At 41.8% G+C, this 17,471-nt stretch overlaps 1 protein-coding gene across 1 annotated transcript; it reads left to right on the top strand.

The window, feature by feature from the left end:
• Positions 1–3,027: 3,027 nt before the first annotated feature.
• On the top strand, positions 3,028–16,561 carry Cdk1 (cyclin dependent kinase 1). Its single transcript, XM_051186870.1, has 8 exons — positions 3,028–3,141; positions 5,673–5,735; positions 9,135–9,291; positions 10,432–10,555; positions 12,052–12,222; positions 13,796–13,959; positions 14,049–14,190; positions 16,216–16,561. Exons 2-8 carry the CDS (start codon positions 5,699–5,701, stop codon positions 16,312–16,314), a joined length of 894 nt encoding a protein of 297 aa, XP_051042827.1. The 5' UTR covers positions 3,028–3,141; positions 5,673–5,698; the 3' UTR covers positions 16,315–16,561.
• Positions 16,562–17,471: the final 910 nt, after the last annotated feature.

Here is a 17,471-nt window from a genome sequence, read left to right as displayed (position 1 = left end):
ATTAGATCTCCAGGAACTGGAGTTACAGATGGTTGTAAGTCTCTATATGGGTGCTGTGAATGACAACTGGGTCACCTCCAAGAGCAATAAATGATCTTAACTATTGAGTCATCTCTCCAATCTCCAGTGTTGTTGTTGTTGTTGTTTTAATGCATATGGTATCACCCAGCTACAAACCCTGTGACCTACAACAGTGACCTTCCTGTAAGATACCCTGGTCCAATAATGGCACAAATGTTATGGAAGTAATCAACTATATTGTGACTGGATTTAAAGCCCACTCCATGGATTGAACCCATATCTGACAAAGCTAAAATGGACAAGACTAGATAGGTCATAGACCTATGGGAAAACCAAATACTATTATTCTGCTAAAGGAACATAGCAATAAAATGGCTGCAAATGACAGGCTGCTATACCTATAGAATAGTGCCTGGCTTAGTTCACACCAGAGAAGTTTCTTGTGCTAGAAGTGAATTAACACAGGGACTCATAATTGGACAACATGCCCATATTGAGACTTTGGAGCCACTTAATCCTAAAGGGGATGTTTACATCAAACTTCTACCCTCAAGGCTAAAGGATTCATGTGTAAGAGGAGGCAAGAAAATTGTAAGAGCTAGAGCTGATGGATGATTCCAAGGAAACTGAGCCCTTGCAGATCAACAGGCAGGACTGATACATGCTTGAACTCACTGAGACTGTGGCAGCACACACAGGACCTCCCTGCATACATTCAAGCCAGAAGAAGACACATCACTGAAAGGGGCAAGGAGACATGGGCTCCAACTCCTAATCAAAAAGCTATCTGCAATTGAAAGTAATGGCAAAGGGAAAGTCAGTTTTCTCCAAAGGAGTGTCACTGGGTTTTTATCAACTAGGTTTCAGCCAGGAGTAGCTGGCCAAGACAAAGTGAACTCGGTGGTATTTCTAATGGCCTTTGTTCCACTTTGTTTTGTTTTGTCATTTTTTTTCTTATTAGTCTTTTGCTTGTTTGTTTCTTGTTTTGTTGTTTTGGGAGAGGGAGGGATAGCTAGTATAAAATTGGGTGAGTAGGGAGCGATGATCTGGTAGCAATTGGGAAAAGGAAAAACATGATCAAAATAGTTTGTATATTTGGGTGTTGGTGGCACACACCTTTAGTCCCAACACTTGGGAGGCAGACACAGATGGATCTCTGTGATTTTGACTCCAGCCTGGTCTACAGAACTAGTTCCAGGACAGGCTCCAAAGCTACAAGGAGAAACCCTGTCTCAAAAAACTAAAATCTTTTTTTTTTTGTATGAAAACTTTTTTTCAGTACAAAACTGCATGTGCTAAACTAGTTTATTCTTCATCCTAATACAACTCTATCTGGGTTGTCTTTCATTATCCTCAGCTCTAGCATACTGTTTTTGTTTGTTTGTTTTTTAAGTTATTTGTGTGTGTGTGTGTGTGTGTGTGTGTGTGTGTGTGTGTGTGTGTGTGTGCATGCCTATGCAAACCTATGGAGGCAACAAGAGAGCATGGAGTTGTTTGGAGTTGAAGTTATAGACATTTATAAGATGCCTAGCTTGTTTTGTGGGTAACAGAATTTGAGTCCAAATCCTCAAAATTGTTCAGCAAATTCTCTTAACTGCTGATCCATCTCTCCAACCCCACATGACACTGCTTTATTTTCTTTCTTGAGGACTTAGGAATCTTTTCAGACAGGCATGGTGATGGGTGTATGCCTTTGATCCCAACATTCAGAGGCAGTCAGATCTCTGAGTTTGAGGCCAGTCTGGTCTACAAATAGAGCTCCAGGACAGCCAGGGCTATTACACAGAGAATCCCTGTCTCAGACGAATGAACAAAAAGGAAAAGAATCTTTTCAAGGTAGAGCACAGCCTCATTGAGGCATGCAGTTGGAGGGTGGTGATGAGTTAGGGCTTTTGATACTGAGTTAGAGCATATAAAATAGATACCTTTTTGTTTTTCATAGTACTGTGAAGCTTTGCTTTTGAAGGAATATTTAAGATTCTTAAATGGAGATATTTTAAAAGTTTAATGTACAACATTTTATGTACAATATAAAAGCAAATCGTGGGTACAGATGTATAAAATCACAGGGACAGACAGGCACTTATCTTTTCAATTTTGAGGGTGTCTTTCAGTGTTTTCTTATCTCCCTTTCCTTTACTTTAAGCGTGATCCTTCTGCCAGCCAACCAATCAGCCGTTTGAAAAAACCATAATCAATGAAATCTGCAGGTACATGGATGGAGCTAGAAAATACATGAAGGCAATACACACTCACACACACACACACACACACACACACACACACACACACACACACACACACACACACTCAGAGGCAGAGACTGTGTGTTCTTTCTCATATGCGGATCCTAGCATATGGTGTTCATGTATAAGTGCTTATAAGCCTTTTCCCACAGGAGCTGTGGATTGGGCACAAGTAACATGGGATGCTGGGGGTGGGGAGGGGTGGGGCTACATGGTGAGGGGACTAGGGGTACAGGGAGAAGGGTTGAGGAGAATTAACAAAACCAGCATTGTAGCCCTGGCTGTCTTAGAACTTGCTCTGTAGACCAGGTTGGATTCGAACTCAAGAGATCTGCCCGCCTCTGCCTCCGAAGAGCTCAGAGCCGCTCGCCACCATGTCCAGCTTAATACATATTTTTGAAAAGCATAATCACAAAGTAATTTTACGTGTTAGCAGTAAAAGAGACTCTATGTTATGTCAATATCACTTTTGTGGCTAGCTGTTTCAACTCAATACCTTTGAATTGTGTTACTACTGGAAAGAAGTTACAAAAGAGAGAGAGGAGAGAGAAAAAAATTAGATCAGACTGTCTAGAAACAGGAGGACGACACTGGAAGGAAAGCAGAGCTCAGAGTCAGTTGGCGCCCGCCCTCCTGCTTTTCCTCCAGCCGCGGTTTCCGCTCCCTTTCGCGCTCTGGGCTCCCAGGCGGCCCCGCCCCACCGTAACTCGGTTATGATTGGCTCCTTTGAACGTCTACGTGCAACCTGATTGGTGGATCCCGGGCGCTTTATCGCGGTGAGTTTGAAACTGCTGGCACTCGGCCTCTGAGCTCCGGGAGTCGCTGTGTCCGCGCCGTCCGGAACTGCGGTGTGACGGCCGCGGGAACAAGAGAGGTATGGCGTGAGGCGGGCCGGGTGCGGGCAGGCCCTGCGGGCCCTCCACGTGAGCCCTGTGAGGACGGGCAGGACCTCCGTGTGGCCCAGGGTCCCCTTGTGGACGGGTAGGACCTCCACGTGAGGGCATGGTCTCTTGTGAACGGGTTGGGCCTCACCCGCGCCCGGGGTCCCCTGTGGACGCGCAGGGCCTCACCTGAGCTCCGGGTCCCCTGTGGACGCGCAGGGCCTCACCTGAGCTCCGGGTCCCCTGTGGACGCGCAGGGCCTCACCTGAGCTCGGGGTCCCCGTGGACGCGCAGGGCCTCACCCGAGCCCCGGGTTCCTGCAGCCCCGCAGGGCCTCTCTGGAGCTCCGGGTGTGGGCGGGGTGTTTAGCCGTGTCCTCGGGCCTGTTGGCCTGCCTGTGTGCAAGAGCTAGGCTGCACCACGCCAGCTGCCCCCGGAGGCCCTCAGTGAGTGCTGCGGGAGTCCCTGTGGTTTAAAAACATGAGTATGAAGGTTCAGGGCCAAGAAAGAGCGTAGGATCGTTCCTTATTTTCAGTTGTCTGTGCGTGGAGGCAGCCACAGACAGAATCCTGGCTAAGAGGTGGAAACATTGATGATTTAATATCCATCGTCTTTAAAAAGAAAAAAAAAAAAAAAGCTGTTACTGAAGGTTCTGGTGCGTATCACCATCCCCCCCAAACTTGGAAGGTCTGGGCTGGAGAGATGCTCTGGGCAGCTAATAGCACCAGCCCCAGGAGACTGGAAAAAATGTGCCCATCTTTGAAGATGCGTTAACTCTTAGCTGTATGTACAAAGGGGACTGAAAAGTTTTAATGTACCAAGGTTATGTTACGTATGGCTATTTGAAGGAAAAGGATTTTTCTGATGGCCATTGTAATTTCTTAGAAGTACGAATAATTGAGTTTCTTTTTAGCCACTGACTGTGTGTGTAGTCGTGAGAGCTGGGATTCCAGGCTGTGTCATCACCATACTTCACTGGGTTCATTTTACTTTGGAAGGGAATCTGTCAGGAATGGAACTCAAGAAATGTCAGCTATTCAGTGATCTTGGTAAAAGATCTGATCTGGCTTTGACGGCAAAAGGTGCTTACATTTTTTTTTCCCACCATGCTGTGTGAGGCAAGGATTTTTTCTCCCTCTTTATGTTCATGACACTTTGCAAGTGTGATTAGAATTCTGTGCAAATGGCACCTTCTTAAGAGTTATTGCTGTGATGAAACACCATGACGAAAGCAACTTGGGGTGGAGGGGGTTTATTTGACTTTCTCCATCACAGTATCATCATAGGAAGTCAGGACAGGAAGGAATTCAAATAGGGCAGGAACCTGGAGTAGTAGCCGCTGTTGGACTAGGATTTTTTTCTTGCTCAGTCTGCTTTTTTCTTTTTTGGTTTTTCCAGACAGGGTTTCTCTATATTGCTTTGGAGCCTGTCCTGGAACTAGCTCTGGACTGGAACTCACAGAGATTCACCTCCTCCTGCTTTTTTTTTTTTTTTTTTATAGAATCTAGGACCATGGGATGCCCAGGAATGGCACCACCCATAATGGTCTGGGCCCTCCCCCATCAATCAGTAAACAAATGCTCTACAAGCTTGTCTGCAGCCTCCATCTTATGGAGGCATTTTTAAAATTGAGGTTCCCTCCTCCCAGATGACTTTAGCTGGTGTCACATTGACATAAAGCTAGTCAGCCCAGTACCTTACACTATTTATTCTGTGCTTATGGACATTCCCCTTTGAGTGTCTTGAGTGGGATTGATTATGGCTGCTTTTTGAAGGCATTCAGTTCACTTGAGTGGCTGAGCATTCCTGCTTCTCAAGTGGATTGTATGCTTTTAAAATAAATGTTTTTGTAATAAATGTTATTTCTAGTGGTTGTACTTTAAGGTGGTACTTCATTTCCTTTTGAGATAGTGTCACAGTTATTTAGGCCACAGGGTGGCCCTGAACTTGCTCTTCTGCTTCAGCGTCCCTTGTGCTAGGATTGGATTACATCATGTGTGACTTCCTTCGCATAGATTTTTAGGATTTTCAGAAAATTAAAACAATACAAATTTAGTACAGTAGCAGTGTGTCTTGAAATGGTTGGGTAGAATTAGCATGTACTGGCATTAAAATTATTATATTTTTGTTTGCTTTTTAACTTTTTGTCCTGGGAATCAAACCCAAAACCTTATTCCTTTTTATATTTTGAGACTGTCACTAAATTGTTCTAGTCTTGAACTTTTAATCCTTCTATATCAGCCTCCTCAGTAGCTGGGATGACAGGCCTTTTTCCTTAATGAGGTGTGCTTAATTTGTGGAATTCGAAGAGGCTAAGTACTATGCTGTATAGAATATGCAAATGCAATATCTTGGGAGCCGAGAAGGCTCAGAAAGCTATCACAAGAGTAGTTAAACACTGATAATACCATTTTGATAACTTATTTATGGGCTATGTAGAAGGCACTGTAGAAAACACTTTTTGTATGTGATACCTTACTGATGAGGTTGTAGCATGTAATCACACTGTTTGCCCTTGTTTTAGGGTCTGTCATAACCTGTTGGGTAACTATGGAAGACTATATCAAAATAGAGAAAATTGGAGAAGGTGAGTGTTTTTAGTATAAAGTTTTTGAAAATAATTCAACAATGCTACTGTGTAACACAAAAGCATTTTTTGAGTGTAATCATTGATGTATTTGTACTTACCTGCACTAGTGTGCTGTTTTAGTTGGTGTTAGTGGTCACTTTGACAGAATCTGGAATCACCCTGAGCACTGCTGTAGGGTATTATCTCGACTATATTGAAGTAGGCAGAGGCCTTCTCCCACTGTGGGCACAATTCCCTAGCTGAGATCCTGGACTGTAAGTGGAGAGAGGGAGCCCAGCCATAGTAAGCCTTACTCTCAGCTGCCTTGTGCTTCTGCTGGACTGTGACCCAGATTCTGAGGCCAAATAAACCCTTTCATGGGTTGCTTTTGTCTGGGTGTTTATCACGGGAACAATAAGGCATGGTTCCCTTATAACTCTCTGTTCAAGAGAATTCAATTATTCGTGTTCTTTGCTAATGATCACAGGACCTCACACTTACTACTGAAGCTCATTTCACTTCTGGTCCTAAACACACCAGGTACCTGTGTTTCAGAAACACTACTGATAGCTTATATGTGGGTTTGGGGGAAAAGGTTAGGGAGGTAGAATTATGCTAATTTCACAGTATATTTTTAGTCTTACTCAGTTCTAAATACTATATTCTAGTTTTATGTAAATTGAGTATATTAATTGATAAACTAAGGTGAATAATTTTCTGTGGGGTTACCACAGGCAAGAATGACTTAAACGTAGTGGCTTTCATGTGTTGTTCAATTCCTTTCTGTAGTATTTTGAACAATGCTTAGGCCCATGTGGCATAAATGAGGAATGAAAATAACCCTTTCCTATTTCTTGTTTTTTTTTCTCTCCCTGCAACAGAATTTCCATATTTCTACCTAGGAGTCAAGACGTCATTCTTAGCTCTCCAGGAGCAAACGGTGGAGCTTGTTTCTATGTGGGTTCTGTGGAGCACTGTTTTCATTTTCATTTCTGTTCAGAGACCCCACTTAACACAGGGGATTAAAACCAAGACAGGGAATTTAGTAAGCCAGGAGCCGCCCAGGTAGTGTTCAGGTGGGAGTCTGGAGTTTTCTGTTACAATGTGACCATCTTGACAACTGTCTCCTTACATGGTAACCACATCCCTCACCAGCCTCACCTGCCACTACCCATCTCTCCAATTGCAATTGTGTTTCTTTGATCCTTTCAGGTAGGGCTTTCTAAAACCAGCCAATGCTATCTAGTTTGGTGGCTCTTAGCCTTCCTCATTTGGGACCCTTTAATAAAGTTCCTCATGTTGTAGTGACACCCCCTCCCCCAGCATAAAGTTGTTTTTGTTCCTACTTCATAACTGTATTTTTGCTACTGTTATGAACTGTAATGTAAAAATACCTGTTTTCCTATAGTCTTAGGTGACCCTTATAATATGAAAGGGCTATTCAACCCCCCAAAGGAGTCTGGGCCCACACACATATCAAGAACTGCTGTTCTAGTTGAGGGGATTTGGCCATTTCCTTTGCATCAGCTTTCATATTCCTTTAGTTGCTCGAGGTTTAGGCTCCATGAAGGCTAGGGCCCCAATGTCTCCCAGGAGCTGCTCAGGTCCTGGAGCACCTTCACCTTCTTTCCTGAACTCTATGGCCTAGAGGCTTATCTGCTCCACCGTGCTTGACTGTCTTGGGTTCTGTGTATGTTGTATGTAATCTGTGCTAAGAAACTGACTTGTTGAAATGATTTGACATCTCTTCAACCTTGTCTGATAGACCCCTAAATTATTTAATGATTTAAAATACTTCTTTATCTAAAACACGAATTTCTGAGTCTCTGCTGTTTAATTCATGAATAGTGTTCAGTGATTAACTAGTAAAATGGTTGTACTTTCTTTGTTTAGCCCTATTGCAGACATGCATTGAGAAGAGCCAGGAGCTGAGACTCAAATGTTGTCTTGGTGTCTAAGTCAGTGTTTACTGAATGTTAGCTGCTAATCATCATGACTTAGTTCTGCACTTTATTCAGGGAATGAAGCAACTCACTGGGAGGGAACAAAAAATGCTGTAGGAATTCAGAATTAATAATTTTTTATTGGATTGTTATATACTTGCTAATCAGGACAGTTCAGTGTCCTCTTGCTAATGGCTTAACTACTTCATACAAGTCAGATATCCACTCTCAGAAAGCTGTGAAGGCATAGATTTCCTATGGCTTTGCAGACAAAATACAGTTCTTTTTATCTGGGATGTTTTGGTTATTCAAAGTCACCTAGCATTTGGTCAAAATAGTAAGGATTTTACTTGAAGTAATATTAAAATGACTGAATTGTTTAGGAATACAAACTACTATATATAGTTAAAACAAAAATGCTAGAACAAAGCTTATATGAACGTCAACTTGCTGCTGAGCAAACTGCTTAATATTATTCTAAACAGTTGATCATTGGGACAGATTCTTAGAGCCAGTAAAAACTATGGCTGCTCTAATCCTTTAGGTTTTTTAGACAGTTTCTAACCTTGCCTCAGCTTCCCAAGTAATAGGATTACAGACATGTACACCATGCTGGGATCTCTGTCTTTTGGGACAGGTCTCACTAAGTCTCACTGACTTGGAATTTTCCTGCCTTAGCATTTCAAATAGCTATGATCACAGCTGTGTGTCACCAGACCTGTTGTTCTAGTCACTTCTGAAGTCAATACTGATGGTATGAAAAACTGTTTGACAAAGTTTATATATAGCTAGGGAGTTTAGTACCTCTTTAAACTGGACCCCAAGGTTTTTTTTTTTTTTTTTTTTTTTTTTTTAAACACCTGTAATATCTGGAGAAGTGTGTGCAGCACAGGTGTGAGGTAGGTAATTAGTTCATCTTGCTATGCCTGCCACACCCCACTGTGTCTTTTCTTAATGCCATTGCTGTTCATGTGACACTTATGTTAGTGTTTTTAACATTCCCAATGGGAGGGAGGCTTCCTACTGTAGCAATAGCAGCTTTATTGGTCTTAATAAAAATGTGTGGTGTGGTATTTGTCCCTACTCTGCTGACCAAGGACTGTTGACTACATTGTGAGATGTGTAAGAGTATGGAAAGCATAAGTCACCCTGAGAGTGTCCCAGTGCCTCTTCTTGGACCTGTTTTCCCAGCTTCAGTTTACAGTGTGTTTTTAATTACATGCAAGATATTTGACAGGTGAATTTCAACTTGTTTGCTGGCTCATGAAGGAAGCTTAACTGTGGGAGACTTGGGTGACAACCATGGGTCTTATTCCTAAACCATGTGTAGGTTAGGCTGTAGTTACCTTCAGTTTCTATTTTGGAAGTAGTGAGAGTTCAAGTATATGTGAGGTTACCTCCTGTCTGGCCTCAGCAGGCACATCATGTGACACCTTAAGGGTTCACTTTAAAAAAAAATCTTTGTTCATTTCAGGTACTTATGGTGTGGTGTATAAGGGTAGACACAGGACTACTGGCCAGATAGTGGCCATGAAGAAAATCAGACTTGAAAGTGAGGAAGAAGGAGTGCCCAGTACTGCAATCCGGGAAATCTCTCTATTAAAAGAACTTCGCCATCCAAATATAGTCAGGTGGGCTGTCTGAATTGAAACAGTTCTGTGCTATTTCAGATCAATTGTAATGTGGACATTTTTATGTTTGCTCAGCTTCTGGGTGGAGTGGGATAGAGTTCTGTTTTTTTTTTTTTTTTTTTTTTTTTTGTTGTTGTTGTTGATTGTGATACTAGGAGTAGATAAAGAGTAGCTTGTTCAAAGAGTTTCAGACATGCTACTGAGAATTAGTGTTGACTGGAGGAATAGGCATGGTAGCTGTGGGAGGAAGGAAGCCCTTCCACGAGGAGCTTTGTCAGCCCTTACTTTCAGAGCCCAAGGCCCTTTAGGAAAGTAGCTAGGTTGAGTGCTGGGCGTTGGTGGCACATGCCTTTAGTCCCAGCACTCAGGAGGCAGAGGCAGGAGGATCTATTGAGTTCAAGGCCAGCCTGGTCTACAGAGATTGGAATGGGGAAAATGTTTTAATTTTTTTATTGATTCTTTTGGGCTAGGTCTTTGAGGATGTTGTCTAGTCTAGTGACTCATTAGAATTTCTAGTGGTGCTTGGTACTGAACCCAGGGCTCTCGGTGTGCTAAGAAAATGCTTTACCACTGAACTGTCTTAATTTTTGGGTTTTGAATTTTGAGATGGAATTTGACTCTAGCTCATTCAGACTGGCCTGGAATTTATTGCTGTTCTGTAATAATAGCTTCCCAAGTGCCTAGACTATGGGCTTAAACCACCACACGCAGCCCTTTTTAAATTTTTTTTGAGCCAGGATCTTTCAAAATCATCCAGGTTGGCCTTGCACTTATTCTAGCCAGGTAGCCTTTGAATTTAAAGAGTCTCTGTCCTAACCTCCTGGCTTCTGCATCTGTGTCAGTCGTGACAGGCCTCTACTCCTGGCCTGGGTTCTAACTATTGCTCTCTCTGGGGATGGAAATAGGAAGCAGCTATTAAAGTTGTTCAATTTACTTCAATGAAAGAGGAGCTGAGGAACAAAGACCAGCTGTATAGGAAGACATAAATTACTGTCCTGAAAGGCAGGTCTTCCTCAAGTCTGTAATGTGAAGGTAGTTGATGAGAGACTTCTTGAAGCTCTCAGGAACTGTTCTGTCTTGGGTGAAATCTTGAGGCAGAAGTATTTATTGATGCACTCTCATATACTGTTTTCTCCTCAGTCTTCAGGATGTGCTCATGCAGGATTCCAGATTGTATCTAATTTTTGAATTCCTGTCCATGGATCTCAAGAAGTATTTGGATTCTATCCCTCCTGGTCAATTCATGGATTCTTCACTCGTTAAGGTAAAGGTTTGGAGACTTATTAATACTTATGCACTCTGAGTGTAGGGCTTATCCTTGTTTTGAATGTTGGAAAACCTGTAAGAAAATAGAAGTAGAGAGGGTTTTATTTTCTTTCCACCCAGATAAGGTCATCATTTGCCCATCTTGATACCAGACAGTTCTAGGAAGTGAAAAGTAGTATCTGAGGACATAAGTGGCACACTATGGACTATGTGTTAAATTGCTGGAGACAGAATATGCTATGGCTGATGCATGGTGCAAGGACTTATTCTGTGAAAAATACATTTTGGTTAATGTAAACACTGTATTTCAGTTAAATGACAGTTATTTGATATTTAACATAAATTATACACAGCATATTCACTGATACTGTTCAATGATTTCAAAGGTCTTTTTAGTAACACACAGTTGATAATTCCTTTTATTGCCTCCCTCCTCTCTTTGGTTTGTTAGTGGTACCCACCATTGCCAATATTATGTCTTAGGATTACTATTGTGATGAAACACCATGACCAAAGCAACTTGGAGAGGAAAGGGTTTATTTTGCCCACAGTTCCATATAGCAGTTCATCACTGAAGGAAGTCAGGATAGGAACTTAAAACAAGGTGGGAACCTGGGGTCAGGAGCTGATGGCAGATACCATGGAGGAGTGCCGCTAACTGGCTTGTTCCTCGTAGCTTGCTCAGCCTGCTTTCTTATAGAACAAAGGACCATATATGTTAACCCAGGGATAGCACTACAATGGTCTGCTTTCTGTCTCCAACATCAATCACTAATCAGGAGAATACTCTACAGGCTTGCCTATAGCCTGATCTTATGGAGGAATTTTCTCAATTGAAGCTTTCTCTTCAGTAACTAGCTTGTGTAAAGCTCACATGAAACGACCCAGCACAGTATTCTTAATGGCTTTTGGACTTTGTTTTATGTCTTGTTGAAGACATATATTAAATAGATCATATATACTTAGAATAATGTCAATGTTTTTCTGTTCCCCTTCTCCAACTTGTTCTTGTTTTTTTTTTTTTTTTTTGTTTTTTTTTTTTTTTTTTTGTAGCACAAAGATTACTTTTGTTTTCAGAGCTAGATTGTAAGGCTTGGTGGGGGGATATCTCAGTGGGGAAAATACTTATTCAAAGTCAGTCAGATGTCTCCAAAGAGGAAGTGTGTGTGTGTAAAGTGAGAGAAATGAAAAAGCAACTTTATTCAAGAAAAGGCACTTGATTGATATGAATGTGTTGAGGAAACCTCCTCATAGGAAGTTAACTTGTGATTTAAAGATGGGGAACAAAAATTTTAAGTTCTTATGTGGGTATAGATAACATCCTTCCATACGTATACTCTGTAAACAGATTTCCTGCCCACAAGTTTATGTTAGTCTTAAAGGGCCTGAAGGTCTTTTGACAGTATAATTATTTCCTGCACCATGATTTCTTCAGAAACAGTGGTCATTTCAGAGTTTTGTGGCATGATTAAGTTTCTGGCTTGTTTTTTCTAGAGTTACCTATATCAAATCCTCCAGGGGATTGTGTTTTGTCACTCCCGAAGAGTTCTTCATAGAGACTTGAAACCTCAAAATTTATTGATCGATGACAAAGGAACAATCAAACTGGCTGATTTTGGCCTTGCCAGAGCTTTTGGGATACCGATTAGAGTGTATACGCACGAGGTAAGCTGGATTGCTGCCTGCAGCCTTTATACCAAGAAAGAAATACTCGGTTGAAAAAAGATTCTGCTCTGATAGTATCAGTTCATTGCTTCTTGCCTCTACAGTCACTCTTGATTATATGTAAAATACACACACACTCACTTTGGGAAACTGGAGCTGGAACTTTTGGCATCTTTTGTCAGGGGACATTCCTGAAGAGGCCTTGCAAAAGGGTGGAATTCTCTATATCGATCTTTCTCAGAGCTGTGGTTTCTCCTGATTGGACACTGCTGTGATCATTCAGATAACTAAAAGGCAGGTTTTGCTGTCTGATCTTGCTCTGATACATTTAGGAGCCAATAATTGTAGTTGAGGGAGGGAGTGCTAGGGATTGAGCCCCAGGCTTTGTGTCTATACCCATGGCCCTGTCATCAAGCTTTGTTGGTGTTCTGTTGATGCTTGGCATGTCATTTGGTTGTTTATTTTCCTCTGTAGTGGGCCTTGAACCTAGGCCCTCACACATCAGGCACAGGCACGTGTTCTACCCCTAAATTGTGTTCTTAACTCTTATTTTTTAGAAAAAGTTTTACTAAGTTCCCCTGATTGGTCATGAAGTCACTGGAGCAGAAAAAGGCTTTGGACTTGTGAATCCTGCCTTCCCTGGAGCCAGGATCGTAGTCTGCATCTGACTAGGTTCCTCTGGTGTTTGTGAAAGGGCATTGACTTGTAAAGTGCAAGAACATTGATATTTGGGGAGTTATGAACCTGGAGTCCATAGTATCAGGTGGACTCTTGTCCCTTTCCCTCCTTGTTTCTTTTGATTTCTTAAAGGCAGGGTTTCCTGTAGCCTTGGCTGGCCTCATTCTCTGCATAGTTGTTGATGTCTGCCTCTGCCTATTGGATGCTGAGGTCATGAGTGTGCACTGCAAGGTCTCCACTGCCTGCCTTCTCAGCCCTACCTTGTTTATTCCTTTCCATTTTACACAGTTCCATGAATTTTCTTTGATGGCTGTAACTGCTGTTGACCCCATTACTGTTCTTAGAGGTCATAGTATCACTGTTTTGATGAATATACTACTATGGTTGATTAGTTCTAAATCATTAATTGGTGTTTTTTTTTTTTTTTTTTTTTTTGTCATGTGTGTCTTATGCATGTTAATTTTAGCTGCCATGTTAACATGTAAATAAAACCTGCACTTTGTACAGTGCTACTTTTAAACCATCTTATTTATTAGTACTTTTTCTGCTTTTTTGGGGGGAGCATATCAGGCTGTAACTACTTTGTTGTTGTTTGCTTTCGAGACTATAGGGTCTCATTATACAGCTCTGGCTAGCTTGGAACTCACTTTGTAGACCAGACTGCCTTGAACTCACAAAAAATCTGCCTGCCTCTGCCTTGTGAGTGCTGAAGTGCTGGGATTAGAGGGGTGTGCCACTAAGCACACCTTATACTTTAATGATTTGAAAAGCAAGAAGTTTCTTGTGTATAGTTAATTGACTTAAGCTCCTGGTGAGGCCCGCACAGCTTTCTAAAAGACAAGCCAGTGAAGTGGCTGTATGTGGCACGTTTATGCCGTCCTCTGTCTTGTACTAGGTAGTGACCCTGTGGTACCGATCTCCAGAAGTGTTGCTGGGATCAGCTCGTTACTCCACCCCTGTTGACATCTGGAGTATAGGCACCATATTTGCAGAACTGGCAACCAAGAAGCCGCTTTTCCATGGTGATTCAGAGATTGACCAGCTCTTCAGGATTTTCAGGTAATTGTGTTTTATGCCTAAGCTGTTAAAAACTTGTAAGGTTAAATAATAAAGGCACCATGTATATGATAGCATATTGTTTCTTTCAGAGCTCTGGGGACACCTAACAACGAAGTGTGGCCAGAAGTAGAGTCTCTGCAGGACTACAAGAACACGTTTCCCAAGTGGAAGCCGGGGAGTCTTGCATCCCATGTCAAGAACCTGGATGAAAACGGCCTGGATTTGCTCTCAGTAAGCCAATTGTGCTTTATGGTTTGAGCGTAGTGTTCATAGTGACACAGGAATGACTGAATATATCAGTCCTGGACTCAGAAGGAGGAAGAGAGTCGTGGAGTTAGATATGGCATTAGGTGCTTATAGCGACAGCTGCCTTTGAGATAGAAGGGCTGGTGATCCTGAGTAATCTTCAGTGCTAGACTTTGTCCCTTCTTGTTCTGGTAGGCTGTGGTGGATGCACTGCAGGGGGTCAGGGCTCATACTCATACACCCTATTAGTTGAGAGTGTGTTGCTGGATTGGAATGGCTCCTTTCTTGCTGTTTTGTGTGTTTGTCATACTGCATTTTGTTGACAACTGCTTGATAATTTGAGTTATTCAGGCTTTTTTACAGCGTAAACGCCATCTCTCAGGTCTGGACTAAGAAAGGCTTGGAAAGACTAATGTAATTTCAGTTTTTTGGTTTTTTTTTTTTTTTTTTTTTTTAGTTACATTCCTGCGCCCAGTTAGTTGTTTTTTTTAAGAAAATGATGCAAAGATGTTAAAGGCCTACTTTAGGGAGTTTATGGTAGGTAGAGTAGTATTTAAATTTTAATTTATAGAAGGAATCAAATACATGTTCCACTTGGTGTTTTAGCTCTTACAATCTATAGATGTGTGCCACAGATTTATTCAGGCTCCAGCCTTTACACATTTTGCATATTAGTATTGTTGGTTAACTTAGAAATTTCTATTTCCATATCCTGGGCCCAATCTGCTGGTCATGTCTAAAGTTCCTAGCTCCTGTTTGTTGTTTTATGGTTTTGAGGGGTCATAGATGGGAGGTAGGGGATCCATGGGGCTTGGCCATGGACTCTGCTGGGCTTTATCCTTAGCTCTCAAGTCTTTGAACATAAAGGATTACATTTCACTTAACAAAAGTCAGTTCTTTCTGTACACCAATTTCCCCAGATGAGCTGACTCCCTGGCCCTGTTAGTTGCTGGACATTATGGCAGTGTCATTGTCCTTTGCACTCGTATCAGAAGACTGCTCTGCTACAGTGAGCAATGTCTGTATCCTTAGCAGGCCCCTGAGAAGCAAGATTTCCCACAATTGGAAACCACTAGATTATTGGTTGGACTTGGCTTCAGGTTTCACTTTATTTTCCCCCACATTTACCTATGTGGACAAGTTTCTTAATGTCCTGAAGAGATGTGTCTTAATCTGGGGAGTACAGCATATCTCTTCCTTTTGCTGTGGGTATTAACTGACATGTCCTCAAAGCCTTCATATACAATTCTGAATGAATGCATGAGTTTGATAACTAGTTAGCAAGTGTCTGTAGGTCCTGAGGGTGTAGCATCACCAATGTCATGCCCAGCATGTACAAAATTGGGTATGATATCTAGCTCTGTACAAACCTGAAGTGGCACCTGCCTATAATCCCAGCATTTGGGAGGTAGAGGCAGGAGGATCAGGAGTTTCAAGGTTACCCTTCACTACATTGTAATTCAAGGCCCTGTTGGTCGATGTAGGATGGGTTTTTAGTCTTTTATTGACTTAATATTCTCTGAAGATAACATGTGTATGAACAAATTAAGATATACTTGCTCTTCAGTATATAAATTGGCTTACTGTAAATAATCCAATCCATCTATTGTAGCTGTGTTTATAAAAACACATTGTGGGTGTTTTCCTTTGGTTTGAACAAGCATTGTGTGGACACTCTATCATGAAACAGTTGATCACCACCTTTTCAGGAATGTTGTGAATAACAGATGGACATGTAATTCTCAAGGTAGATATAATTAACTAGGTGATCTGTAAATTTATGTTTTGGTTTTAAAGCCGTCTGAGTGCTTATCTTATATTTTATAACAGAGATCTATGGGTTTCGTTAGCATCTTGGAGGGTAAGAGGGCAGGCTTGGTAGTGAGCTGGTGAAGTTAAGTTCCCTTACTCACTGAAATTGCTAACATGGCTCACTGCTGGAAGAGGCTACGGCTTAGGGGATTTTTAAAGGATTCATTTTCTAAGTTTATTTCTTCTTTTTCTCTCCAGAAAATGCTAGTCTATGATCCTGCCAAACGAATCTCTGGCAAAATGGCCCTGAAGCACCCGTACTTTGATGACTTGGACAATCAGATTAAGAAGATGTAGCTTTCTGTGGAGTCCCTGCTTGCTGTGGCAGGGCCAGATAGTAGCATTTCCTGTTGGCTTTCTTCCTGTCTTGTATATTTTTCTGTGAAGTCCCTGCTTGCTGTGGCAGGGCCAGATAGTGACATTTCCTGTTGGCTCTCTTCCTGTCTTGTATATTTTTCTTATGTTCGTTTGTAAACCATCACCTGGACTTTTCTTAATTTCATACATATAACTTAATTACCATGTAAATATTATTCCATATGAATTTAAATATAATAATTCTGTATAATAATTCTGTGTAGATCTCACTGTGGTGGCTGTTTGTTACTGTAACAAAAGTAGAAGTGTTGATGCAAGGAAGTGGAGACTTGAGTCATCCCAGACTCAAAGCAGCGATTCCGCAGCCAAGACCATGCAGTCTGGGGGCTTGAATTTAGCTTTAGTGGTGTTTTGAGTACCTTCGTCCTCTGGGTACTGAAGTTTTCTTGTCAGTTTCTGGCTGCGTGGAAGCTGTACCGTCTGCCTTTCAAACATGTTTCTCTACTTGTGCTTAAATGTGGATGTGAAGGCCCAAGATCTGAACAATCTATAGGGCTTTAGTAACATAGAACCAACATGGAAGTGTACCAAAGTGGGTCCGGTTTTACAGAGACCAAGGGCTGTTCAGAGTGTAAGGACAGTTTTGGAAATTTATGAAGACTTACTATTGTGTTGTGAATGTTTGTTCAGTTGGACTCCTGTGCCGTGGTCAGAGGTTGGTTAGAGGGGTTGCCTTGGCTTCCAAGTCTAACTGGAAAACTGCTTAAACTCCTTTGACAGTGTTGTTTATTAGCAGTGTCTAAAAATGTCCTTGTCCAAATATTCAGCTGAAACTACTCACTTTGGGAATTAAATTATATTGCTCAGTGTAATTCTTAGATGCAGACTGATCTGTCTGCTAGTAGTCAAAAGAAATGTTTGGAACTACTCCTCTTCAGAATAAAAGGCTGGAATGTTTGGAGAATCTTGAAAAGACTGAGCTCTGACTTGTTTTGTTCCTTTAGCCTGTTCAGTTTATTACAATAGCTCAGTCTCAGTGCCGCCCCCACCCCCGTCAGGGAAGTTCCTATAGCATTATGCTCTATTTCTGTCTTACTTACTTGGAGGGGACAAGTTCACTAGAATAGTTCAGTCCT

This window comes from Phodopus roborovskii, unplaced genomic scaffold (assembly GCF_943737965.1).
Source record: "Phodopus roborovskii unplaced genomic scaffold, PHOROB, whole genome shotgun sequence".
Lineage (NCBI taxonomy): Eukaryota > Metazoa > Chordata > Mammalia > Rodentia > Cricetidae > Phodopus > Phodopus roborovskii.
Note: the sequence above shows the minus strand (reverse complement) of the source record. Positions and strands in the feature narration are given on the sequence as shown.

Excerpts from the sequence above, each read along its gene's own strand:
- Cdk1 (XM_051186870.1), top strand. The coding sequence starts at position 5,699 with ATGGAAGACTATATCAAAATAGAGAAAATTGGAGAAG. Across the intron at positions 5,736-9,134 it reads AATAGAGAAAATTGGAGAAG|GTACTTATGGTGTGGTGTAT; the intron begins GTGAGTGTTTTT and ends TGTTCATTTCAG. Across the intron at positions 10,556-12,051 it reads TGGATTCTTCACTCGTTAAG|AGTTACCTATATCAAATCCT; the intron begins GTAAAGGTTTGG and ends TGTTTTTTCTAG.